The sequence below is a fragment of the Vicugna pacos genome, chromosome 5 (assembly GCF_048564905.1).
Source record: "Vicugna pacos chromosome 5, VicPac4, whole genome shotgun sequence".
In the NCBI taxonomy this organism is placed as follows: Eukaryota; Metazoa; Chordata; class Mammalia; order Artiodactyla; family Camelidae; genus Vicugna; species Vicugna pacos.
This window is the reverse complement of record NC_132991.1, coordinates 73,064,580-73,091,589: the sequence shown is the minus strand read 5'-3', so window position 1 is coordinate 73,091,589 and position 27,010 is coordinate 73,064,580. Positions and strand designations below refer to the sequence as shown.

Genomic DNA, 27,010 nt, shown 5'->3' with positions numbered 1-27,010 from the left:
ATGGATAAAAATCTTAAAGGAAGTTTCCTCTCTCAAGTAACACAGATTCTTTTCATGAACTGAATATTAAAAAAATATAGTAAAAGAATAGGTCATGCCAAAACGGCACAGGAGCCAACCTAAAAGAACTCCCTATGTCCAAAGCTGGAGCAATTTAAGCAAAAAAAAGGAAAAAAGAAAAAAAAGGTAACAAAAGTACTGAATTATAACCCAGTCAAAAAATAAGTATCCATGAGTCCAAACTAACATAAATAAAAACTGAATAAGGGAATAAATGGGGGAGAAGAGACAACTTTCCTTTAGGAAAAGTTCCAATAAATATAGAACACCAGTAATAATTGCTTCAGACTAGACAAATCAATGGATGCTAAAATTAGTGGATTATTTGAAAGAAAAACAGGATACTTACACATTCTCAAAGTATTTTTCTCAAGATATTTATTAATCATAAAAAGGAAAGCAGTAACTTTACAGTGGACAAACCTGGCAGATTCCACCTTAACCAAGTGATTAAGGTTACGACCACCAGTAATTAGACATCATGTATTTTCGGACATGACACACTGAGAAGTACACATTGCTTGATATTCTTGCCCAAAATGTATAACCTCAATATGATCATAAGAAAGCATTAGACAAAGCCAAATACAGGGATATTCTACAAAATAACTGACCAGTACTATTTAAGGATGTCAAAGTCATGAAAGACAAGGAAAGACTGAGGAACTATCAAAGATCAGAGGAGATATGACAACTAAATGCAATACGGAAACCTGGAGAACACTGGTGGAAAAACCAATGAAAACCAAATGAAGCCTGTAGTTTAGTTACCAATATTGTACCAGTGCTAATTTGTTAGTTTCAACAATCACGTTAAGGTAAATGAGAGATACAAAGGAACTCTATAGTCTTTCTGTGATTTTTCTGTAAGTCTAAAATTATTTCAAAATAAAATTTAAAGGAATATTAGTTACGTGTGCTTTATCACAATAAAAAAAAATTGGGAAAAAGTATTTAGAGAAATCCTAAAACCTTCATATGGCAGATAGCAATTTATATCTCATAATAAACCTCTTATAAAAAGGGTCAATACATAGTATAAGTTCACGTGAACACACACACACTCAACTACCTGTAAATGTATACAATCATAGGTAAGTTCCTTTTAAAGTTCACTTCTCAGAAGATGACTGGTGGCCCAGTATTAAATAAGAATCAAACCACTGAGCCATATCATATGGTTATTCTAAGAACTACACTTGAGATACATAATGTACAAGGCTCTATTTTATTGCAACTAACTGGCAAAATAAATCAGCACTCTAAAATTAAAAGCAATTCTTAAAATTTCCAAAATCGAAATACTTACCAAAGGAAAAAAGATGAGTTACAGGAAGTTGTATGGATCTTGTCTCTTTTTTAAAGAATTCACAATCTACAACAAACTGGAATATAAAATATTGATTTATTAGGAAAAAATAGAGTTAAATTTATAGTAAAAGATCTTCACTTGATGTTTGAGTAGAAAATAAAGATCTATAAGCTCCAGTTTTGGAGAAGGTATTATCTATCACACTCTAACTATGGCTAAACTTTGGTAGCATGAGTTCCTTAAGGAGAGATGCGAAGGTAAGAAAATTTGGTGAACAAGCTTAATTTAATAAATTATTACAGGGTCATTTCTGTAACAAAAGAGGTACAGCAAAGTTTTCTTATAGTTACTTTTAGGTGTTTGTAGAAGAGGGGCCATAAAGGATAGATCAAAGCATTAAGAGCTAAGGTTAACTCGAGATTAATTAGTAATTTAAATAATGTATCTCTGAATATTTTCATAGTCAAAAGGAAATGTAATTTTGTTACCTTTTTTAATCCCATATATATTACTATCTGATTAGACTACAAAAAACTTTTGGAGACATACTGCCATTCATCTACAGATGGCTAATGTTATTCAAATAAGATTATTTCAGGCTAAGCAGTGATTATAGTAAATGTGAAAAAGGTTCACTACGTATAAAGAAAAAGAAATGCTCTCTCAAAAAACGTAAACCTAAAATGTGACATCTGCATCATTATAATTTCTGTAATGACATTTCTTGTCTAATAACATTTCCATAGCAGCATAAGGAACTTTGTTCTCAGCTGTCTGCAAGAAGTTTCATTAAAATCATCTCCATAATGATCTACAGGAGCTGAGGAAGAAATCAGTCTGATGCCTAACTGTAACTAGCAAGTAGTCAGCTGTCTACAGAAAGCAGAAAACCAGTGGGGTCTATCCTACGCTTTTCCATTAACTACGCCTTGGACTGTGGTTAACGCTGTTACTTTGTTTGCCTCCTGGGTGGAATTCTGAATGTTTTTGAAAGTGAGAAACAGATGAGGGAAAATGCTATTAGAAAGTACATGGACATGAAGGAATGAAAGAAAAAACTTGTTAAGGGACTCCGCTTTTATTTTTCTCTATTTACTTAGAAGGCAAAGAATACTGTCAGATATTACAAAAAACAGCTGTTATGAGATTAAAGTAATCACATATTGAACAGGATTATGCATTATATTTTTACAAAGTATTTTTTGGGTGAGACATTGCCTGAGACAGGGAAGCAGTTTTAAATCACCTTGAACAGATATTTAAAATATTACAATTTTTATTACTGCTAGAAAATTTGGCTGTTCCTTTATAGAATAAACCCTTACCTAAGAAAGAAAGAATGCAAGGGTCTGTCTCTGAGACATCCAAGGTAAGTACATTTCTAATGGACTTAACTATTTTGTTTTCTGTCATCAAAAATTGTAGGTAATTTCATATTATATTTGGAAAACTCTACTATCAGTGGACTCAAAAAATTTTTAAACTGCCCATTCAAATATATGTATCTTTCTGATGATGAGTTATTAACAGACATGTAGAAATTATGAAAGGCCTAAATTACCTTGTGAGATTGGGTGTGAAACACTAGAGTCAGCAGTGTTACTTTCCAAAGAGCACTGAGACATATTAAGTATTTATTAGGCTGCTAAGACTGACTATTTGCAAAAGGCTCATTAATTTCTTGGAATAACCAGAGAAGGCCTTTCCAAGCTTGGGAAAGATGTTAAATTCATTCAAAACCAACTTACCTGAAAGAAAAACCCTTAAAGAGAGCTTTTAGTATTGAAGATGCTGAATTACCTCTCACTTGAGCTAAGCAAAACAAAACAATGAATCCATTATAAGGTACTTGTGAGACTCGATCTTTGAGGTGACTCCCAACTACATCCCCCTTTTCTTTTCCTTTAAATTCTCCTAATGATTTTGGCCCCAAATCTTATCAACTTTCTCATTCAAAAGACATTTTTTTGAGCATTTACGAGGTCGTCACTAAAGGTTGAAGATGCAAAGTAGGATAACACCTATCTGGTCTTTAATCTCAGCGAAGTCATACTATGATGATGGCAATGAAGACATAAATAAATTATAATTTAGTATGAGAAATTCCTCAAAGAAGTCATAAAGTATCATGGGAATAAGAGGACGTTACCAGAGCTATCTGGAAAAGGAAACTAGGGGACACTTAAGCTGGGTCTTAAAGAGTGAGAGTGTTGGATGAAATGTGTTCCTCTTCCATCTTCTTTCCTCTCCTGTTTCTCTCAAAAATCAACATCCTTCTTTCTATTTCTACTCCCACTTCACTAGTACAAGCCTTGTTAACCCCGTATGAGATGCCTGGTCTCAATGTTTCTAATCTATACCACACCATAAATAGACTCACTTTCTGAAATAAATAGCTCCCATTACTACTATGGCAAAAAAAAAAAATCTTTTGGCTCCCTACTGACTGAATTATATGAAGTCCTGAATCTTCCATTCAAGGCCTTCCACAATGTGGCAATGAACTACTCTTCCAGTCTTTTCTTCCACTACTGTTCTATCAACGGTTGCCACCCTTTTACAATCACTAATAACTTATTCACTATTTTCCAAATACATCCCATACCTTCCATGTTTGGATCTCACTATTTCTTTGTCTCAACAGTGCTGTTCATTAGAACTTTCTGCAATGTAACTATTGAGCACTGCAATGCAACTAAGGAACGGAATTTTTACTTTAATTTTAATCAATTTAAACTGAAATAGCCACATGTGCTAGTGGTTCTCATATTGGATACCCCAGGTCTAGAATGTTCATATAAAAACTCCAACTATCCTTTAAGATAATTTTAAATATCATCTCATAATAAAGCCTTTATTGGTCTCATCAATCAGAGATACCTTTCCCTTTAACACTTTTCATGTATTTGCTAAATTCTGATTTGTATTACACATTTTTGGGGACCTCTGTAATTCTCACTCTTCCACTGGCTACCAGATACATTTCTCTCACCCTACCCGACAGTATGTAGCTTTTTGAGAACAGGTACATGTCTTCTCTGTCTGTGTGCCTCGTGTAATTCCTGGCAGAGTCTTACACAAAAAAGCATACTCAATAATTAAAAGATTTTGAAAGACTGTTAGATAAAGTAGAATTAATTCTCACTTGAAATAATGAGACTTGGATTTATTCTGCTTAGTTCAAGTTAGAGTAGATGATTCTAATGATTTGTACAGTCTTAGGAGGATCCCCAAACTGGCCACTGGTTTAGATTAGCCCTAAGATGAAGAATTCATCAAAAAGCAACTCAAATATTTAGCATGAGTATCCCCAAAATATTCTGATAACAACCTTAATTTATTACCTTGCTTCCATGAATAGATGGTACATAAACAACAAGATGAGACAGAGATGGATAGTCTTGAAGTCTTAATGTCAGAGACTAAAAAAAGATGGGAAAAAAAGCTGATTTATTTCTTTATATACAGATTAAAGCATACTAAAAGATAAATTAGAAGCACTTATTTCTTACTTAATAAGTTATGAAAAAACTGATTTCAAACTTTATGTTCAGTAATTCATAAAATGCCCATGTTTACAATTTCAGGTCAATGATCCTTCTAAGTCAAATTCCTAATAATTATGTAAATATGGACTGCCAGAAATATTCCTTGAGCTGTATCAACCCTTCATGTAAAACAAACGACATTCAACACTAAATTTAATTATTTTACATAATTATTGCCAGGTATCTTCTACAATTTGTCTATTTGTTTTGTATACTTTTGCAGTATGATTTCTATATTTTGGTAGTATATGACAAAGAGCACTCAAGAGCTAATGAATGAATGGATGCTCAAAATGATGGAAGAATTGCAACTTAATCTCAAATGATTCTGATCTAGCCCAAGTAATAAACAGTTGCTGGCTCATGACGTGTAAGAACATCATCCCCTGGAACTTACTCAGTAAATAACATGAAGATGCAATAAATCTAATAATGCACCTCACTAAATGTACATCTATTCCCTTGTCAAAATTAAGACCATATTTTATAGTCTACATTTTGAAGAATGAGCAGATAGGAGACTGGTCTGTTTAATGAAAAGCCAGGCCACCAAATACAGTTTTCAAGTTGGTTTTTCTTCTGAAAGTAGATGTGGGGGTAGGAGTGGTTATATGCTGTAACAATCTATATGCATTAAGAAACTTCTGCACTTAACACTCCATTGTTCTTCAGAAGCACCAATGCGGGCAAGTTGGACAGAGGTTCTGAAGTTAAAGAACTGTCAACTAGTGGCCGTCGAACAACCTGAACAGATTTACCTGGGAGTGCTTGTTAAGCTTCTGGGCTGCACCTCAATTTACTCAGCAGAGTCTCTGTAGTGGACTTACATGTTCTCATGTAAATGAAAGGGTCTTAGAAGGGCCACACAAACCAAAGCTACAGGGAACTGAAACCAACCAGACAGTCAACAGCATGAAAGATTAGTTAGAAAGAACCATGGTTACTCTGTGTGGCTACCCACTATTAGAGCTGTTGTTATTTATTCTCAATAATAATTTCTTAGGGAGGGTATTGCTCAGTGGTAAAGTGTGTGCTTAGCATGCATGAGGTCCTGGGTTCAATTCCCAGTACCTCCATTAAGAAATAAATAAATAAACTTAATTCCTCCCCACTGAAAAAAAAAAAAAAAGAAGAATTTCTTTTCTCAAGATTTTTTTTTTAGGATCAGAATACTTTAATAAGATAACAGTGTCAAAATACATTTCCTTATAAAGTTAAGTTCCCAGATAGTTATAATGTCAGCAGGAATTTGGCAATATCATATTCATGAAATTGTTATGTTGGCAGGTAAGGTTAATACGAAGTTTGGAAATTTTTCAGTGTTTTAAGGATAAAATGGCCTTAATAATGAGGCAACACACACAGGAAATCAAACACCAGTGTGTGGATGTCAGAAACCCTTCAAGTTCTGCTGCTGTGCATAGGGCAAAGCTGTGGTGCTTAAGTATGATTTAGGCAAAATAGTGACCAGGTAGTTTTTCTCACATAACTTAAGATTTCTTTTCAAAATTAATTGTTTGTTTGTTGCTAGCAGTAAGTCCATTTGGGCTCACCAAATTCTTGTCCTGCTGTGGTGTATGTGTGTCTTAGAACCTTCTTTCCTGCGCCATGACAGAAGAGTTCCATGTGACCAGCGCTGTGAAGGCCCTGAAGTGCTTTGCTGCAGGACTCCAGCTACTGACAGTTCAGTCAGCAGAGCCGCCAAAAGTGGTGTGACTCTCATCCGACAGGACTTTTGTTGAGATGATATAAATATGAATAAAACCCACAAAATGTTTGCTTTAATCTTTCGTTTCCCTTCAACTTCATGGCAAGATAATTTTGTGTGCTTTTTATAAAAGGCTAATAAACACATATATATAATTTTGATTTTCATTAGAATGGAAAAGTATCTGCACTTTGGCCCTCTCGTCTGGTATCCGCTATAAAAAGTAAGCAGCCGGAATGACTTGTTCTCCTACTGCTCAGTAGCTGTTTCTTGCATTTAGAACAAACAACACAGGGGCCTAGAACTATTTGAATACACTGCTTAATCTTTGAGATTAAAAAAATATATATAAGGATTTTATAATTTAAGAAATAACTTTTTAAAAAATAGTAGCAAAGTAACAGTTTATCAGGTTTTTAATCATTTATTTCTTTCCAACTCTTAAACTACACACTGGATAGAATACCCAAACTGGAAACTCAAGGAAATATTTAATACACCTTATGAATGCTTGATCAGTAAGTATATCCTAATTCTTTTGTTTGCTTTGCTTCTGCTTAGATAGTTAGGATAGAACCAGCGAGAGACCTTAACAAATGTTTATATAAGTCAAATCACTTATTTTGTCTCATAAATACAAAGCCACATGAATGAATAAGCACAAAATAAGACAAAATAAATAAAACTGTAGTTGAATTTAAAAAAAGAAAGAACATATTCTATAATGCCGTTAGGCTCAAGTATTTTTTTCACCTGGATATTAACATTCTAAAAGCCATAACTTACCTTAATTGTTGGCAGCAGCTCAGCTTTCCATGATAAATCAACCCCTTGCCGGCTTTGAAATAAACATGAAAATATAATTAAAGAACAAATATATTAAAGTATTATAACCAAGCTTTAGAAGTAAAAAACAACTACAGAACCATCTACAGAACTATCAGAGTGAGTTCTAATGAACTGAAGTCTAATAAGTCTAATTCAATATTCTTTATCCAAATACTCCCTTTGAGAACAAAAAATTGTTTTTCCTAGCAACCAACTATCAGTGTTTGCAAATATTAGTATGTTAATTTTCTTCATTTTTAATTTTAAAATCAATATTATAATTTAGTATAGTAGCAAAATGACCTTATTTAAGAATGTCTGAAGCTATTCTGAAGGTGTGATTTGAATATTATTTTAGATTGAGAAAAATCAACAAAGGAAGGCGTTGTTCAAAACACTTACCACATAGAAGTGCTGTTTATGCAGCCAAAAATCCAACTATTTGTATCCTATTGAGTAACAACAAAAAACAAAGCACACTAAATATCATAGGAAATAATTATATAAAATAGGCATCTTCAACATTTCACTATTACATGATAGGGTCAGTAGGCACAATGCAAACATAAAACAGCAACTTGTTATTTAGAACTGTTTTCAAGATGTTCTCAAAAGTCAAATAGGTCAAGGCTGGGCAAAGAAGTCTAATGTCAACACAGAAAGGTAAGCAAGTAACCTGGAGCAGCAGTATGAGAAAGAGTGACCTGACAGGTTACCTCTCCACAGCATACTGCTAAGCAGAATTTCTGAACCGACACTTTCATAGTTTGACAATGTCCACACATTAATTAGGGAGTTACATTGAGGGTAACCTACATTTTAACAAAAATAGAATAATGAACAACTAGAGGTGGGCTTTCATACGAACTAACAACAAAAAAATCCAGAGCCAAGTAATTAAAAATAACAATTAAGCTAAGCACATCTTTTTAGTATATCATTTGAGTTCTCATTTGATTACTAGGGAGATAACTTCTACGCAACTGAGAATGTACTTGGATTGAAGCACAATCCCAGGGGTTCAAGACTAAAGTTAGTTATTGCTTTATTAGCACAGCCTGGGAGTGCCACAGAGATGGTTGTGGTACTTTAACAATACTGTAAAAATGATGAATCAGGCAGACAAAGCCTCTGCCCTTACCAAACTTAAAGAAAATTTAAAGACATTATTCAAGAATAGAGAAAAGCAAGCTGAAAGAAAACAAACAGAAACAATGTGGTGTTTCTCTGCTCTCCAAAGCTGGCAAAATACTTGTGTGACTTCTTTATTAGTGACCTGTGCATCCCAGAACAATAACATGACATTATGAAGAAAGGCAACAGAACAGATCTGCACAGCCTAAACAAAGAAAAGCTAGCAAGCTCTCAAAATGCAACCTACTTCTGTAATGGGTTCTTGTAGCTATTAAGGGAGGCTGTCCTCAAAGACAGCCCTTATTATGAAAACTGCCAATATTCCAAACTGTTTACTTTGGTGTATAGGGATCTGATTCATTCATCAACAGATTGAGTAAAGTATTATTCAAACCCACTCTAAACCACTGTGTTGTTATAATCTAGGTGTTGAAAGAACAATTTCAGGTCATCTAGTAAATATCCCCAACTCAACTAATTATAAAAATTGACTGAAAATCTTAGAAGAAGTCACACAGGATTTGCTAACTCCTGAAGTATACAGGAAAGTAAATGCTACTTGATCATAAAATTTGTAAATCTGTAACAAATCTATCTACAGTAAAAAATGATGTCCTCAGTGGCTGCTAAAATCCCCAGGTGAAGACTGGTTGGGAACTTTGTCATGGGTGGGTCATGCTGATACCATCTGAGACGACTGATAAGCCTTTGTCACTAAAAGTGGGACAACCAGATATTATATACTTCCTGATGTGGTAAGTACGCAGCTCTACTTGTAAAACATTCTTACCAAAGGATTAATCTGAATGTAATCAGTATTCTAGATCTAACTACCAGTTTACAGACAATATAATGGATATGTTAAAAGAACAATTAACTAAACCCAGAACAAATAAATGGCATGGGGTGGGGGACGAAGGGGGCGGTTATAAAAGAGATGTAAGATCTGTGAATCAAATGCAATGTATGTACTTTTTGGATTCTGATTCAAATAAACCAACAGATTAACAGAGAAAAACTAGACATAGACTGGATACCACATGATATTAAAAAATTAGTAAGTAATTTTGTTGAATAAAACAGTATTAAAGTAAACTGTAAAATTCTTATGTGTTAGAAAAAGATATAGAAGTATTTTGGATAAAGTGGTAAAATGCCTGGATCTTGCTCTAGAAATGCATCAGTCAGAAAAAGTGAGTAAGGAATAAATGAAGTAGGAGTGGTAGAGTGTTGATAACTGTTAAAGCTGTATAATGGTTATATGAGAATTCATTATTGTAGTCTCTCTACTTTTATATGTTTGAAAACTTCTATGATAAAATTGATGATTTAAAAAAATTCACCACACGACCTTGTGTTAGTTAATACCCACGGACTTAACTTACATAAAGGGATTCTCCAGTAAGCCAAATGGATAATTTGTATTTTGGCAAGGATTTTTCTCAATGTAATACTGACATTATCATGTGGAATTTAGTATAAGTGAGTGCGGATATTTTAAGCCATCACTCTCAGGGCCAGATTTCTTTGATATAAACCCATCCTGATTTTAGGCTGAGAGATGGTAGTCTCCCTGAGAGATATAAAACTGTGGTAATTCCTCTAAATTAGTATTCATTAGCATGTACCATATAGTGCCTGCCTACCATCTTTTCTAAAGACTTTACTGTGTATCAAATGGCAGTATCAACCAACTAAGTGATATATTAGATCCTAGTCCTAAAAAATACAAATAATACAACAAAAGGGAGATGAGGGAACTTAATCGTGAAAGATACAAATATAAAGTGGAAGAATCCAAGGACATGACAAAAAAAAAATCAGAATAGAAAGAAAAGAACCCAAATTGGGAAACAAATTCCTGAAAGTAAAAAGTGTTGATAAAATAATTAAACATTCCTAAAAAAACATGCTAAAGGATATAAGATATTTCTAGCATACATAGTAGACATTCATTAAAAAGAAATACAAAAACAAAATCATCACACTGATAGATAACAGTCTAACAGAAAGTTACTATACTATTTTAGAGAACATTTGGTATAAAAATTACTGCAAATTTTAGTATGGAAGCCAATGAAAAACAGGATTTACTTCATAAAACTCTTACAGAACAGCTGTGCTTAAATATACCTATTCTCTAAAGTACTGATAGAATTTTAGAATTAGAGCTCTGCAGTGAATTCCTTCATCCTAAACATAGTGAAAAACTAAGGTAGAAAGACAGGACTGACGACCTAAACTAGAGGCAAAGGTACAAATTAATAGTATATTATCAGTTACAGAAGCATTCTGATTAGTACTTTTTAATCAAAACGCTGTTCCAGAAAAATGTTTTTCAATTCATTAGATTTATTAATAGTTCATAGCTAAAGATAAAATCTACCAGATATTAGTTGAATCTTAAAGAATAGCTAGCCTTTTAAATTTACATAAAATGTACCAGTTATCTTACCAGCATGGTGCTCTGACAATAGACATGAGTGTAGATTTTTCTATGATTTGCAAGGGGAAATGTAAAATATATCTTATCAGATTCCTAAAAAAAGAGGGAAAACACAATAAAACTATCATAAGAATAGATAATTTCATCATTAAAAAATTCAGATAAAGCAATGAGTAATTATTCTAATTAATTCTAATTAAGTATTTTAATTCTATCATTCTTGCTGTTGCTGAGAACCAATATTCTGGGAATGGGAAGAAGATACAGACACAAGTACTGAATTGGACTTGGAAGTATCAGTATGAATGTATGTTTTTGTTTGGGTTTGGTTTTTGACCTCATGAGCAAGATAAAATACATTTCTTTCTTAGCTCTGTTCACTGAAAAGCCTAGATACTCTAACTCACTAGCTATAAACATCCCTAGTGCCTAAATTACGGTTTTTAGACACTGTTTCCCCAATAATAGGAAGAGATCCTTAGAGAAAAAGCAGATTCAAGGTCTGGGACTGCAAATGTCACACAGTGAGCTAAAATACGTTCTCATACTAGACAGCGAGGAGAATACCAAAGACAACTAAAGAGCATCTACATCAAAAAGAGTCAGGAGCCTACCTTGCAATGGCTTCCACTGGTCAAAGACAGAACAATTTTAGTATCAATTTTAGTATCAAAGATAGAACAATTTTAGTATTTTAGTTTAGACAGAAACACAAGTATGTCTAAGTTCATCATAATACTGGAGGAAAATCCCCCCAAACATTCTATGGTCACTGATGGAGGACGCTTGTGAGCCAACTCACTACTCTGAAAACCAGTAAATATAAGATCCTAAGATCCAAACAGTGATCATTTTTTCCCTTTGTAATCTGTTCCATTTTTGATAAATTTAGTAGGTGAGAAGTTTTTCTACAGAGTTCCAGTTAAAAAATGAGGAAGGAATAATCAGAATACCATTCCTTTTGCATCCCCCAAATGAATTAGTCACTCCAGGCCTTCTTTACCAACAGCTGCTAGCATCACAAAAAGAGAGAGAGAGAGTCTAGCAAAAACAAAAACTAAACAAAAACCTGAATCTGATGAAGCACCTAGATAGAACTACTAAGTCACAGGAAAAGAATAGGCAAAGGAATATACTGAACGACACTACAGGAGTGCAATCAGCAAAATCAAGACTGTGAAACTCTATAGGACAAATGCCTCGGTTTCTTCAACAAAAGTGCAGGGAAAACAAGACAGGTGGAAAAAGTATTAAAAGAGGAACAAAAGACATATCAACAAATAGTATGTAGACCTTTTTTGCAGCTTGACTTAAAAAACAAAGAAACAACAAAAAATTTGACAGTTATGATAAAACTGAAAAATTGAACACTGACTAGATATTTATTATTAAGGAATTATTATTAAATTGATTTAATATGGGAAAATGACATGGCTATCTTCTTAAAAGAATGTAACTTTGAAAGATAAATACTAAAACATTAAAAAAAAAATTTAAATCCATTGGTGGTATACTTACATTGTAAGCCACATAGGTCCATTTGGAAACTTTTACTGGAACCCACATAGATGTCCCTAAGGTAGAAGAAATTAACTTATTTGGCCTTTTTTTAATATTAAATGATTTCTTTTACTGAATACTTCTCAATCATAACAGGATTTGAAGAAGAAGCAGTTTCCTGAACACTGGCTATTTTAAAACAGAAAATCTCGTGAGATGTTCTCGACATGTTCATTGTCAACTAGCATTCACACCGAGTAAAGTATTTAAAATCTATTTGGTGTCTAACTGTAGGAAGAATCAACAGAAGGAAACACAGATTTCATTTTCCAAACTATGTAAAGTATGACAGATACATTTAAAAGCAAAATTTACCAGCAAAAGATATGCTGTTAAACCAAAAGACTGAAGAATGATACTAAGAAACTAAATCAAGAATATAGCATTTTATTTTATTTTACCTGGCTGTTATGAAAACAGAGACATTTAACTCTTCAAATTTTTCTACTGTCATGTTACTTTCAGTACAAAATTTTTATCAGCAACATCTTACAAATGGCTTTTTTACTTTTTCCCTCCTTAGCCAAGAACCTCATAAGAAACCACCATAGAGAAATTAATAAAATATAATAGGATTATTAAACATGAAGCACGGCAGCTTTAAAGACTGTCTGCTAAAAACAAATTTACCTAAAAATAATAATCAAAACTCCACTTAAAATTAAAATATATTTATACCACCAACCTGTTAAGTCAGAAATTATTGATGGATTTTCCTCAAAGTGTTTTGCTGGGTGTCTTATAAAGTGGTGATTCAACACCGACAATTTCTTCTTGGGATTTTGAGTTATCTAGAAAGAACATTGATACATTCTGTATCCTTTTATAACCACTGTGATGACTTAATGAAACTTGGTTTCAAGTAATAATGATAAGAGCCAACAGTTACTTATGCTGGACGAGGCACTATTCTAAGTGCTCAACATGTTATTAACTCAATTACCACCAGAACACTAGGAGATGATAATCTTTTAACAGCATTTTAAATATGATGAAATTAAAACATGAGAAATGAAGGAAAGTACACAAGATCAAAGAGTCTATGCCAGGATTCAAACTCAGGCAGCCTGGATCCAGAGCCCATATCGTTAACCACCATGCAATAGTGCCCCTCAAGTACCAGTTAAAAATAAAAACATAAAGATGTATAAAATCAGAAGAGAACTTAAGAGATCCTCTGGTCTAGTGATTCCAATATTCTAGTTTCCAAACTCAAATCAGTGCCAATCTCGTAACACAGAATTCACTGGCCATTAGAGAAAATATGAATTGCCAACTGCCTCTTCTTGGAAACTACTTTGCTTTACTCTGTCCCACTTACTTTCTCTGCATCAAAACATCCTTTCTTTCATGAAATGAAAATGAGGATAGACAACTGAATTTTTCTGTTGTCTGTTTTTAAACAATCTAACATAATAAACGTTGTCAACTTTTTATCAATCCCTCCCTTAAAAGAAAATGCACTGGAGTATAAAATCCATTTAAAATCTACCACTATTCAATATTCTAATTTAAGTTTTGAAGCCCTGACAGGTAAGTGATTTTCTTAATAACAATACAGCAAGAGAATGACAAAGAAATGACAGTGAGGACTCAGGTCCACTAATCATTTCAATTCCTTAGGAAGTCATCCAGCATTTGCTTGAACATTCCTAACTTGCTACTTTGTAAGACAGGACATTTCAATTTTAAGAATTCTTACAAGGAGAGTGTTCTGCCCTATTCAGAGCAAATATCTGACTCCCTGTTACTTTGATGTATTAGTTCAGGGGATAGCTCTTCAAAAATTAAAGACCGTTATAATATCCCCCATCCAAATGAAACATCTCTTCTACAGATCAAACAACTTAAAAAATATTAACTGTTTTTCATAGGACTGTTTCAAACCCTTCACTACTCTGCCTCCCAGGATAAACTGAAGCTTGTTGATGTCCCTCTTAAAATACAACATACTAAACAGAATACAGTTCTGTAGATATTGTATAACTAGAGTGGAGAAGAGTGTAATTTTATCTTCACTGATGCAAGTCCTATACTCTAATCAACTCAGTCTAACACAAAATTAGTTTTTTGGGTTTTTTTTAAGCAGCCACATCTGTTTTGTAAACAATTAAAATCATAGGTGTCTCTACCAAAAGTTCAGTTAAGTCAGACTCTCCCTTTCTTATTGACTTTCTAGGGAATCCACCCATTCACAAGTTTTCAGCTCTGACTTTTACGCTGATAACCATCAAAAACTACTCTCTAGTTCTGATTTCTTAGTACCACATGTTTGAGACTAATTACACTTTGAGTTATAGTTTCCTAGTATATATGCTTGCTTTTCCTCTTAAACTATGTGCTTCTTGAGGAGTAGGAATCATATCCTAATATTTGATTATCTAGTATTTAGCCTATCATAAACAGTGAGTTGTGAAATAGAACTTAGTTTCATAATATTTTGATTCTTGGCAGAATTATCAAAAATTTTGCATCTGTCTCTTAAAATGTGTCTGTAAAATACTTATCCATTCAGAATTATAATTTATTACATGTGAGTACTAGTTTTGTCATCTTAGAATTTAACAGAAAACAAGATTTGATTTATTATAATCAGTTTTATGTACAATTTTTAAAAATATATCTGAGATGCACTTGTTCTTCATTGTTTCAAATGGGTTTTTTCCTAAACCTACTGAATGTCATTTCAAATACAAACTGGTCAAATACAAATTCTAAGTGATCCTATTATGGTATCTAGTCAAACAGACTAAAAAGATTTGCCATAGTTAAGACTCATAATTAAAACAAGGTTGAACACCTGCAAAATGTTTGCATTCATGACAACATGATTCCACAGTGTTAACTCTATGAAGCTGATTTACTTTAATAAATATACTAACTTAAATATAGTATCTGGTGGTTTAAAATGTGGTGAAAGAACAATTTGGGTCTTTTATTGCATTCTTCAAGAAAGAGCTAAGTATCTATTATTGTCTCTAATAATTGTTATGTAGCTTCACGAAGGGTTAAGGAAAAAAATGCAGATAGTACCCCACTCCCAAAAGAGAATGCTACAGGAGCAAGGTTAAGACAAAGGATAAGGAGAGCATTACCTAGAGATCTACTGAGAAAGAAACCACACATAATAAACAGTCTCAAAGAACTGAAGCCTTCAGGGGAAAGAATTAAAAAATATCTGGGCTGCAATACTTTGCCATAATGGAAAAAAATTACCTAAAACACAAAGAATTTTTTCCCTAAAACGGGAAGCCAGAGCCATAGTCATCAAAACATACTTCCACGGCACAGTGATGCACTGCAAAATGACCTGAGGTGAGGTGAAAGGCTTCATACGATGAATAATGGCCATCTGTTCTCAATTCACAGAAAAAAAAGTTAATAGAGTTAAGTTAATAGAATTCTCAAAATTTTGCTGAAATCCTTGATGCCCATTACTGTTTATCTGCTAGCAGACAAGAAAGAGATGAAAGAAGAATATGATTTCCAGGTGTCCTGCTAACTGAACAACTCAGAAAATCACTGGTTTGGAGAGTTTATATGTAAAATCTCAATACAGAAAGTTGACTCTAGAAGTACATAATTTAAGTTCTGATGAGCTTGTGTTATTCAATGAATGTAGATATTTTGATCCTATTGCATAAGGATACTTGCAGTAAGTATTTCCCTTAAGGTAAAAAAGTTAGAAGGACACATACCAAATTTTAAACAGCATAGGGAAGGGACTGGGGGAAGATTTAAGGTATCCTTTCACTTTTTCACTTTTATTGCAGTCTTAATTATTAACAGTGATCAAAGTATTATCAGATAAAATTATTTCCATTCTGAAACCAAGTTCAGTCAATATAAAGTATAGACTCCTATTTTCATCAAAGTAAAAAAAAGTATTAAATCTATCACTGCTCCAACAAAAGCTTTTACTTCACTGAAGTAATTTTTAGTTTAAAAATACATACTTGTTTAGTATCAGCATCAATAAGATCAAAGAATGCTCGAATTGTGGTCAACTGCAATTGTTTACACCTGAAGAATAAAATAAGTGTTACAAACAAAACTTTAAAAATATACTTTTGATACAAACATGAACAATTTTATCATTTAATGGAATATATGACTTTCTCTTAATGCTGTGAACTCAAATTATTTAAGAGATCATTATTTTTAAGCATGTATTTCAAAAGTTGAAACATATAAAAATAAAGTAAATTAAATCTTCCTGGATGTTTGAGAGCAAAAGTGTCAGGGCCCTCTCTGTCTTCCCTAAACCTCTGTGCCCACCCCAGCTATAAACATATTGTCTATCCCATCTTCACATGTCTGAACTGTTGTGGTTCTTGCAGACACCACTGCACACAGTCAGAGGAAGGTGAAAAGAGAATCTTTAAGCCAAAATATATAGAGATAAGATACTAGGTTCTATGTATCTCTTGACCCCTCTTTAATCTATTTTTTTACTTATATTAAGGGACTTGGTTTCCCATGTGCTGCTCTAGAATGGTCAGTGCCACATTATTCAAGTCCCTGAGTCTGGTGACTGGCCAAGAGCTCAGAAAGTCCTACCACAAGTGCCTTTGATTCTGCCCAACTATGACAAAGTCTAAAATTTTGATATTTGACACTACTTTCATTTAAGACTGACACTACTTGGTTCTTCAGGAGATGATTTTATAGGTTGTCAAGGGCACCTTGGTCAAACTGAGTCAAGAACAAAGGCTGGAGTTTTAAGCTCCTAAATTAATATTTTTCCTAAATCTCTGTTTACAGCTAAAGCTCTGAGAAAGCTAACAAAACAATTCATTAATGAGAAAAAGAGGACCACCAAAAATTACCAAAATAAGTTATATTAACTTACCACACAATGGACAGGTGGTCTGTTGAGACCCAGGTCTTAGGCACTGCTGAACTCTAAAAGAAAAGGAAAAAAAAAAATCATACTTAAGAAAAGCTTTGTTATTCTCCAAAAGGTCTGAAATTCTTATAAGCTAACATTAAAAACATGTAACATTAACTTCACTATTTTATGATGCATAGATATTTTTAAATGATGCATTCTTATAAAAAGGTGATCCAAAAATATTAAGATATTTCCTGCATAAAATAATCCTGTTTGTCATTACTGGTTAGTCAAGCTTAAATTAACCTTTAAAAGATTATTAAAGCATTCACAGATAAGTTACTAAAGTTTAATGTCTAACTTTTCATTATTCTAATAAGATGTCAAGTTTGATTCTTTAACGAATCATACTGCATGTATAAATTACAGTATTTTAGTAATTTTAGTTCTGACTATACTATCACTTGATAAACTCTAAAATGTTAATTCTAACCAGGGTATGCCTGAGAAATACCTAAGCCTGGGGAGACTTTTCAAAATAAATACGCCTGATCACAAAACTACCAAATCAGACTCTCGTAAGTGAGGTCCAGGCTTACATAGTTTGAAGAAAAAAAACTCCCTAGATGATTAGGATACATACTACTGGTTAGAGACCAATGGTAAAAGCACACTAAAACACATAACTACTTGCAGAAGGCTTCCCAACAATGGTACAGCACCCTCCAAGCACTAGAAACTCCCTTTCGTGCCAGGTAACGACATCCCTGTGAAAAGCATCTTACACACAGCAGGGGAACATTAAATAAATCTGATACTATTTTTCACAGCATCTCTCTCTGCACTGTCAAAGGCACAATGAGATGCCCTTGCTAGAACTGTTAAAACAAAATGAAAATAGGAAATATCAGCCCTATATGCAAGAAATTTTACAGAGGCTTAACATTCTCTTTAGATTAAAAAAAAGGATTTGTAACTTTAAAAAGGTGGTATCTATAACTTCTAAGGAGTCATCGAGTCATTGTCACCCTTATACTCTGCAAACAACAATGTGTATTTGGACTCCACACACACTAAAGTTGGAAGAATCTATAGCTTACTTAATGAACTTATAAACATTAGCTACCTTACTTAGGAATTACTGCTGACAACTTAATTTAAAAATTGAGACAACCAGAGTTCACTGTGGTTCTAAGGTTATATTAGATGCTCAGTAGAGTAAGAACGCCAGTAGACAGTATCCACCATTAACAAGAACATAAAACTGGTTTTCTTTCATTCAGTGTAATGAATGCATCTGCACTACAGCTGAAAAAAAGGAAAGTCAACACAAATAATAAAGGCTGTTGCTCGTGATCTTTGTGGTAAAGACTGCTGAATGTCCGCCAGAAACTTCTCTCTTTCCTGCGCACTTGGCTAGACTGCACGTCTCAGCCTCTCTTACCCTAAGGTGTGACTAGGTTTTCTCTAAGGTATGTGAGCAAGAGTGACGCGTGCCCTTCCCAGGCCTGACTGCTCCCCTCAATGCTCCTCCCCACTTCCTGTGGGTTGAAACAGTGATGATTAGAGCAATCTTAGAAGTAAAGCACTGAAGAAGAGGGAGCACTGTCAGCCTGGGTCCCTTCACGAGACCCCTTCAAAAACCACCCACCATTTAAAAGCACATCTAGGGCAATCATGAATAAAACGTTAAATTCTATTGTGTTTAAGTGCTGCTACCTGTGTAAGGGAATATTACAGCAGTTCAGCCTACCCTTCTGATACATCTAAAGTGTCTAACTTCAACAATTTCTCCAGCCCCAATGGATGTGAATGTCATTGAACCATTCTTGAGATAATCATCAAAAAATTACTTCTTAATAATTGTTTTTTTAAGAAGAACATACATGTAGATATATAAAAGACTAGATTATTTAGGGACTAAAAATTAAATATTTAAAAGCTAAATAAAACTCAAATTATCCAATAGCCAGCTTTGAGAAAGTTCCATGAGTAAAACATATTTTCATCAGAGATTCAATACATAAGCTGCCTCGAACACAATACATTATCAAACGGATTAGAATAGAGGGAAGCGTGCACACGCACTCACACACACACCATTAAAAAGATCAAATTCTTTTAAAGCTGCAGGACATGGTGTCAATGCAGCATCAGGTTCCAGACCAAATCTAGGAAATAAGTTACATCCAGTTTTATATGACTAAAAACATCTATGTTTACTAAGGAGTTCACATTTAGAGTTTTGAGAACTTCTAGCAAATATCTGCCAAAAATAAACAGCATCAAATAACAAGATTCATACTAATAATGAGGTATGAGAGATTAACCACTTTAGTTCCAAAGCTATTATGGTTATATTGCAGCTCCTTCAGTTATAAGCAAATGGTGGGTAAGAGCAGAATAGCTTAATAATTTTAGCCCTATGTATGGCAAGCATTCAGTATGAACATCAGTGTAAGGTAGGGCGACAGTACATGAGCTGAGCAGAGGAGCATGTACGAAGACAACACTATGAAACAAAGAACTGTCACCTCAAAAGCAAAGGAAATGCTATGAATTTTCTTTTTAGAAATTAAGTTATATTTGAAGATGACATGTATACTGAGTTAAAAAAGTTAAGATCTTAACTGAAGGCTTCAAGGTTAAAAATACAATAAATAAGTCCTAAAAGGAGTATGTATGAAATGCAGGAGAAGTATGAAATGTTTGATCTTCCACTCCTATTGTATATAGAATACCACTGAGATATAACAAGGGGCCCTTGGACTTTAGTCCACATTTTCTCATACTTAACCTCTAACCAACAGACAGGCACTTATTTTGAACAAGAAACAATCACTCCTCATAAATAAGAGTTATTTTCACAAAGCTTCTAAGATCATGTTCACTTTCTATGGATGTAAGTATCTATGCTTCTGCCTTCCCCAAATATTCATATTCATTTCTTCATATTCTCTCTCTCTTACATAGACACAACACACACATGCACAACACAGCATGCTACAACAACTCAGCAATCATTTCCAAGCAACTACATATTACTTCTCCTTTCATGCCCCACTGTGTCCATCATGTAACTATTTCAGTAGAATCTTAAAAAAGATTACCACAACAGATAAGGCACTGGTATGATGGCTTAATTTTGGTAGAAAAGTCAGTCCTGAACGAACTTGGTAATCCCGGAATCCTCCAGCTACAGAAAGCGTGGTTAAATTTATTTGTCTAGCATTTAGAATCCAATAATTGTTTACAGTCATATAAAAATCTGGTAGGAAACAAAGAAGACATATATTAAAAATTAGTAATCATTCCCTGCAACAACAACATATCTTTAACACTAATATTAAACTGAATTTCTGATTAAGTCATCTGAACTGTCTATAAGCAATGTCACCCACATTTCTCTATTTTGAATAAAATCAGTATCTTTACACATATTCTACTTTCCCCATTAAATCAGAGTACAAATACTAAGAGTTAGTAAAGGTATCAATAAAGAAAAAAGATACCCAAATTTTATCAGGTTTGACAAGCCCATATGCAAACACGTCTCTACATTCCACAAGGATGCTACCTGTTCATGGGCCACACAGATAGAAAGAAACCCCTGAAATTCTTCCAAAGATATGAGTTTGCCATGCTAAGAAGTTGTAGATCTTCCTAATCATGGCAGTGTCCCCGCTTATGAGGGCTTAGCAGTTCTCTTCTGCAGCCACGGTAGTCCTGGTGATCATGCAAAGTTAAATAAAATATAAGTTCTTAAAATATAATCTGCCAGGACAATGACATTCACATTAGTCATGTAACTCTATGCTGTGGGAAATCTGATATTTAAGAAGGTTCTATCCATTTAGTATAACAAGTTGTTCAAAGGGAAGAACCTGCAGACAATTTTTCCACTTTATCTACGGAAGATGAGAAAAATTTAGTGTCAAACATTTGAGGTCAGGACAGGGAGTTCTCATTTCCTGCTCTGATTATCAAAACTTAATGCGTTTTTATCCTCGCATTTGATCCCACTGATGGCTTTTAACATTCTGGAACAGCAAACTCCTCCCATTAAATATCTCAGCAGGATTCATTTAGACTGAGACCAAGCAGACCCGTTCTTAACATCTCCAGGTCCTGGGATAAGAGTACCAACGGGGTATACATGCCATATATCTAAATATTTAAAAGTCAAAATTCCAGCTAACAAACTATTAAGTCAAATATATTTCCTCTGCCTACCTTGACAAACATATCATTGAAATAACCCGGAAGGCCAGGTTCAAATTAAGAATTCTAGGACACCTCAGAGTTGGACACTGCATTATGGCAGCACAGGGAGAGCAGATCACTGTGCTGGCTTCCTTTTCTTCCCACCCCAACTCCATCCTGCATCACATGGTCTTTCTGTGCACATCCAAGCTCTATCTGTACTTCATGCAGAGCCATTTCCTGGCCACAATTCAAGCTTAGGGCTGTATATAACTTCCCTGAGGACAGATCCAGGAAAGAGGTCCACATAGGATGAGGATGTGGGCTTGGAGCATAGACACAAGAAAAGTCTGGAAGATTGGTTACCTGGATCATGGTCCAGAAGTAAAGGTACAGACTCCTAAGTGGGGAAGCTGTGGGAATGGCAACATGACAGCAGGGCCTTCTAAAGCACAGAGCCCAGTGCAAGTTTACTTTCCCCTGTTTAAGGATGGTGTTTCCACCAAGTATAAACAGGGAATCTACTTCTGGAGGTCACACGGATCTCCTAAAAACGTAAAATCCACCACCTGTTGAACTTTAAGTTTTTTTAAATTCTAATTCTGACTTAATGAAATAAAAAATAAATATGGAACAAATGGGGACAGAGGTTTGCTAATTACTGGAAAGGTACCCTGACCCTAAGAATCACCTTCAGCCTAAGCCTTTTAGAGACAGACCATCACTATCCTTCAAAAACAATAAAACCTGAGTCTCTTGAAAGTTCCTTTCTCAAAGAGATTTTTAAAATGCATTTTGAGTAATTCTAATTCAACCTGCATGGCTCACCTACATATTCCATATAAAATGCAGTAACAGAATAAGAGTTTTCAATTGTAATGACAAGTATTATGACTTGTCTATGCCTTTAATTTTTTCTAAACCTATTAAAAATAATAATTTCTAATTATTTAATAGTAAAGCAGATTTAAACAACTTCAATAATAAAACTGAAAATTTTTACTACAAGATTTCCATAGGCAAAGTTTTAAATGACGTAAGGGGAAAAAATCAAACTTCTCTGTAAGTACTGCTGTACCACATAGACCAGCAAGTTTGGCAATGTTATGTTACGATGGGTGCTTTGGAGAACTACTTTGGTTTGGAGTTACTTGGGTGTATTTCTCACTTATCTATAAACAAAACTTTCATCACAATTAAGATAATGCAAATTCTGATAGGGTAAGAAGTATAAATTTACTGAACAGGAAAATACTTATTTCTAAAGATTTTCTTCTACTCATACAATATTCCAATAAGCAGTGAAGATAATACTTGGCTTTCTTTAATAAAAAGTTGAAATACTAGGCATTTAACTCTTATTCTGTGACATTATTGCTATTTAACAAGACAACAGCAATCATAAACTCCTACTGTTCACTCAAAATTCCCTGCAACATAATTTTACTTTCTCTGTTAACATAATGTGCCTCAATTCAGAGACGGCATGTACAAAGGTTAAGAGCACAGGCCCAGGAACAAGCTTTCTAGGGTCAAATACTGGCTCCATTATGTTCCTGCCATGTGACTTGGGGCAAGAACTTTATCTTGGCCTCTTTCTACTATCCATGAACACGGGGATAACAATGGTGCCTACCTCAAAGGACTGCTGTAAGGATCAAATGACATAATGATCATGTAAAATTCTTACCACAATACCCGAAATACAGTAAGACCTCTATAATTAGCAAATCTACCTCACCATATAAAGTGTTAGCAGACCTATTTATTTTCTTACTTTTTAAATGGAAGTACTGGGGATTGAACCCAGGACCTAGCAGACCTATTTATTTAAAAATAAGCCCTTGAAATTCAAATTCAAGACAGCTATGACTGAAAAGATCTATTAAGGAACACAGTGAAATGATGAAATGTATTTCAGTAATGAAAACATTTGTGTGGTGCATTAAAACATACACATTTTGTTCTAGATTCTGCATTTAATATTTACTGCAACACCACAAATAAAGCGTAATAACTAAATCAAAAATCAAATAAAAACAAGGCATTTCTACTATTTACTTAAATACAAGCTTGTTTTGAATATAGTACTCAGAACAGTTAACACCGTTAACGAAACACAGGAAGTTTAAACACATTTTGAGATAGAGGAGTCATCCTCCAGAATAACTAAACTGAAGCCCAAATACCTAGAGACTCTGAGACACGTGCCCTCCATGTTAAGATGCTACAGAGGAGAAAACTAACAGCAGTTTCAATTATGAGCCTAAGTTGAAAGTCACAAAAAGAGAGATACTCAAAATTAGCAGTGCCAGTGTAAAGCAAAGCGGCTTCACACATGGATAAACCTGCAGCGTATTCTAAAGGGAGCAGCTGCAAGGATTTGTCTGCCCTCAGTAACAGTGGGGGAGTCAGTCAGTGTTTATGTAACAGCACTCACCTGTAATGAAACGGTCTAACGGCATCACAGGAGCAACATGAGGTGTGGCTTGGGTAATAAGAAGATTGATCAGATCTTGTTTAAAATTTTTCAGTGTAAGCAATGCTCTTGCAACAAGGCCACCCATAGAATGACCAATTATTGCCACACTTTTTGGAGCAAATTCTTGACCCTATTGAAAAAAAATCACCAAGGCATGGATTAAGGATTAGTATCAAAATAGATACACTAAATACTTCTCTATACATATGAACAATTTTATAGACAAAAATTAAATGATTTATATAACTCCCCATCATAAGATAATAGAAATACACTTTCATATACTCGTAACTAGTATATATACCATTTTGTGGTTTGCATTTTTAACAGCTAGGCTTCGGTTTTCTGAACAAAAACAGGACACCTTGTCTAGCAAATCATGTTTTTACCATTTCTTATATTGGATATAAGAGGTGCAACTGTATTTGGCATATACAAGAATATTAGATTTTATATGATATATGAAGTCAGATCATTTATTTGAAATTGGAAATATCACAAAACCACCAGAACAATTATGGTTGCCATAGCAATATACTCCCCATCATACTGATGTATCTTATCACATTACCTTGTGCACCTGGGTTTAAAAAGAAACCAGCATTCCATTTATTCATTGACAATTACATGTATTATTTTAAAAATATTGCTTTTTAAAAAATCTTTTGTCTCCACACAGTATCCTCAGTCTCATTACCAAACTTTTGCTTATCACCCTCCAAACTGATCCTTCCTCTCCTCTTACTATGAATAAATTGGACCTTGTGCAGAAAAGAGTCAACAGAACAGGCCTGAGATTGCTATCCTTAGAGTGGACTGCATATAAGGTTGGCTCTGGGCTGCAGTCTGAGACCTTAGATTTTGGGAGGTTTCCCATCATTTCCTAAATGGTAAGAATGGCTCATTTTGCTGAAATTGTATTGCAAACAATATGGTTTATGCTCAACACCTTCATCCTTTGGTTGGGATTCTAGTACATGGAAAGCACAGAGGCACACGATGTCTACATGACCAGCCCCCAGTATAAACCTTGGCCACGGAATCTCTAATAGGACTCTCTCATGGACAACATTTCATACATGTCACGCTCACTGCTGTAGGAATTAAATGCATCTGGTGTGACTCTCCTGCAAGAGGGCACTGGGAAGAATGCACCTGGCTTCTCTGGACTTCACACCATGCATTTTTTCTCTGTGCTGATTTTGTATCCTTTCACTGTAATAAATCATAGCTATGAGAACAACTATATGCTGAGTCTTGTGAGTTCTCCTGGAGAATTATGGAGCCTGAGGATGGTTTTGGTGATCCCCAATACATATCTGATTTTAGCAAAAGCCAAACCCTACATATGTGCTCTGAAATCTATCGCCTTGGCCTTTTAAAGTACATCACTCCAGCAGTTCTCACTTTCTTCTTACAATAGTTTTCCCCTCTCTACTACATCATTCTCACTAGTGTATAAATATACTGTTATTCTCCCTTAAAAAATAAAAACAACTCTTTTTACTTCTAATTTTCCTTAGCGACCACATCTATATGTTTCTTTACAGCAAAATTCTTTTAAAACAGTTGTCTACATAAAACTTGATGTCTCCAATTTCTCAACTCCCATACATCCTTAAATCCACTCTGATCAGCCTTTCACCCAGCACATCTTTAAAACTGTTCTTGTCAGGTCACCAAGGAATCTAATGACCAATCCTCAATCCTCATTGTACTTGACCTATCAAAGGCATCTAACAGAGTTGATCACTTCTTCCTCTTTGAAATGCTTTGCTTCGTTTCCTTGACAACATACTCTCCTGGTTCTCCTCTTACCTCACCAGCTGCTCCTTTTTAGTCTCTTTCTAGTTCCTTATCTCTTCTCATCTCTTAATACAGGAGTAACTCGGGACTCAGTCCTCAGATCTCTTCTTTCATATCTTGAATCCATTAGTGATCTCATCCAGTTTCATGGCTTTAAATACATCTACATGCTATTCATCCTTCAGTTCTTATCTCCACACTAGACCGCTTCTCCTGAAGTCTAAACATAAACTCCAGCTGCATCCTAGCTGTATCTAGGATGTCTAAGGTGCAACTTAAATCAAACCTGTCTAGACTTGTACTCTTAATATCCTTCCAATCTATTCCTCCCACATTTTCCCCCACCTTAGTTAATGGTATTTCAGTTCTTCTTGTTTTCCTAGTTTGGGTCGTCCTTAATTCTTTTTCTCTCACATTGTCCCTCCCTACCTGAACTGCCAGTAAATCATGTTGCCTTTACGATTTACACCAATCTGGCCATTTCTTATCACCTCCATTAACTAGATCCAAACCACCATTATTTCTTGCCTGAATTACTGCAATAGCCTCCTAATGGGTCTCTCTGCTTCCACCCTTGTGTCCCTTCAGTGTATTCTCCAAAGTATCCAGAATGGTATTGTTAAAACCTAAAATAGAACATGTCGCTTCTCTGTTCAAAGACCTCTGCAGTGGCTTTCCATATAATTTCAAATAAAAGACAAAATTCTAAAAACTGCCGACAAGACTCTATAATCTGCCTTCCCCCTCAACTCTCCTTCTAACTCTGTCTGTTCCAGCTATACCAGTGATTTCCTCAAACACAGTATGCATGTGCTTGCCTCACAAATTTGTTTCTTCTGTCTAGAGTACTCTTTCCTAGATATCTAAATGGGCTACTCGCTCATGTCCTTTATTTGTATTGAATTGCTTCTCAAAAGAGGTCTTCACTGGGCACCCTGTTTATAATTGTAGTCCTCTACCCTCAACTCCCTATTTCCCTTTCCTGTTTTATTTTTCTTCCTGGCATTTATCACCATATAAGATGATACATATTTTTCTTATGATGTTTAGTGTCTGCCTCTCCTTATAGGAACATAAAGTCCATGAGAC

At 34.5% G+C, this 27,010-nt stretch overlaps 1 protein-coding gene across 2 annotated transcripts in view; it reads right to left on the bottom strand.

Moving 5' to 3' along the window:
- The window catches only part of PGAP1 (post-GPI attachment to proteins inositol deacylase 1), a 69,492-nt gene that overhangs the window by 26,708 nt on the left and 15,774 nt on the right, over positions 1 to 27,010 (bottom strand). For both annotated transcript variants that reach the window (XR_012072828.1, XM_006215994.4), the window contains exons 4-14: positions 24,074 to 24,245; positions 20,541 to 20,698; positions 17,449 to 17,501; positions 16,553 to 16,619; positions 13,282 to 13,387; positions 12,555 to 12,610; positions 11,046 to 11,129; positions 7,859 to 7,905; positions 7,415 to 7,466; positions 4,717 to 4,794; positions 1,370 to 1,445 (exon numbers count right to left, since the gene is read on the bottom strand). Coding sequence is in view for 1 of the 2 variants with exons in the window: in XM_006215994.4 (XP_006216056.1) it covers positions 1,370 to 1,445; positions 4,717 to 4,794; positions 7,415 to 7,466; positions 7,859 to 7,905; positions 11,046 to 11,129; positions 12,555 to 12,610; positions 13,282 to 13,387; positions 16,553 to 16,619; positions 17,449 to 17,501; positions 20,541 to 20,698; positions 24,074 to 24,245 (949 nt within the window). In the remaining variant the exon portion in view is untranslated. The remainder of the gene's footprint in view (positions 1 to 1,369; positions 1,446 to 4,716; positions 4,795 to 7,414; positions 7,467 to 7,858; positions 7,906 to 11,045; positions 11,130 to 12,554; positions 12,611 to 13,281; positions 13,388 to 16,552; positions 16,620 to 17,448; positions 17,502 to 20,540; positions 20,699 to 24,073; positions 24,246 to 27,010) is intronic.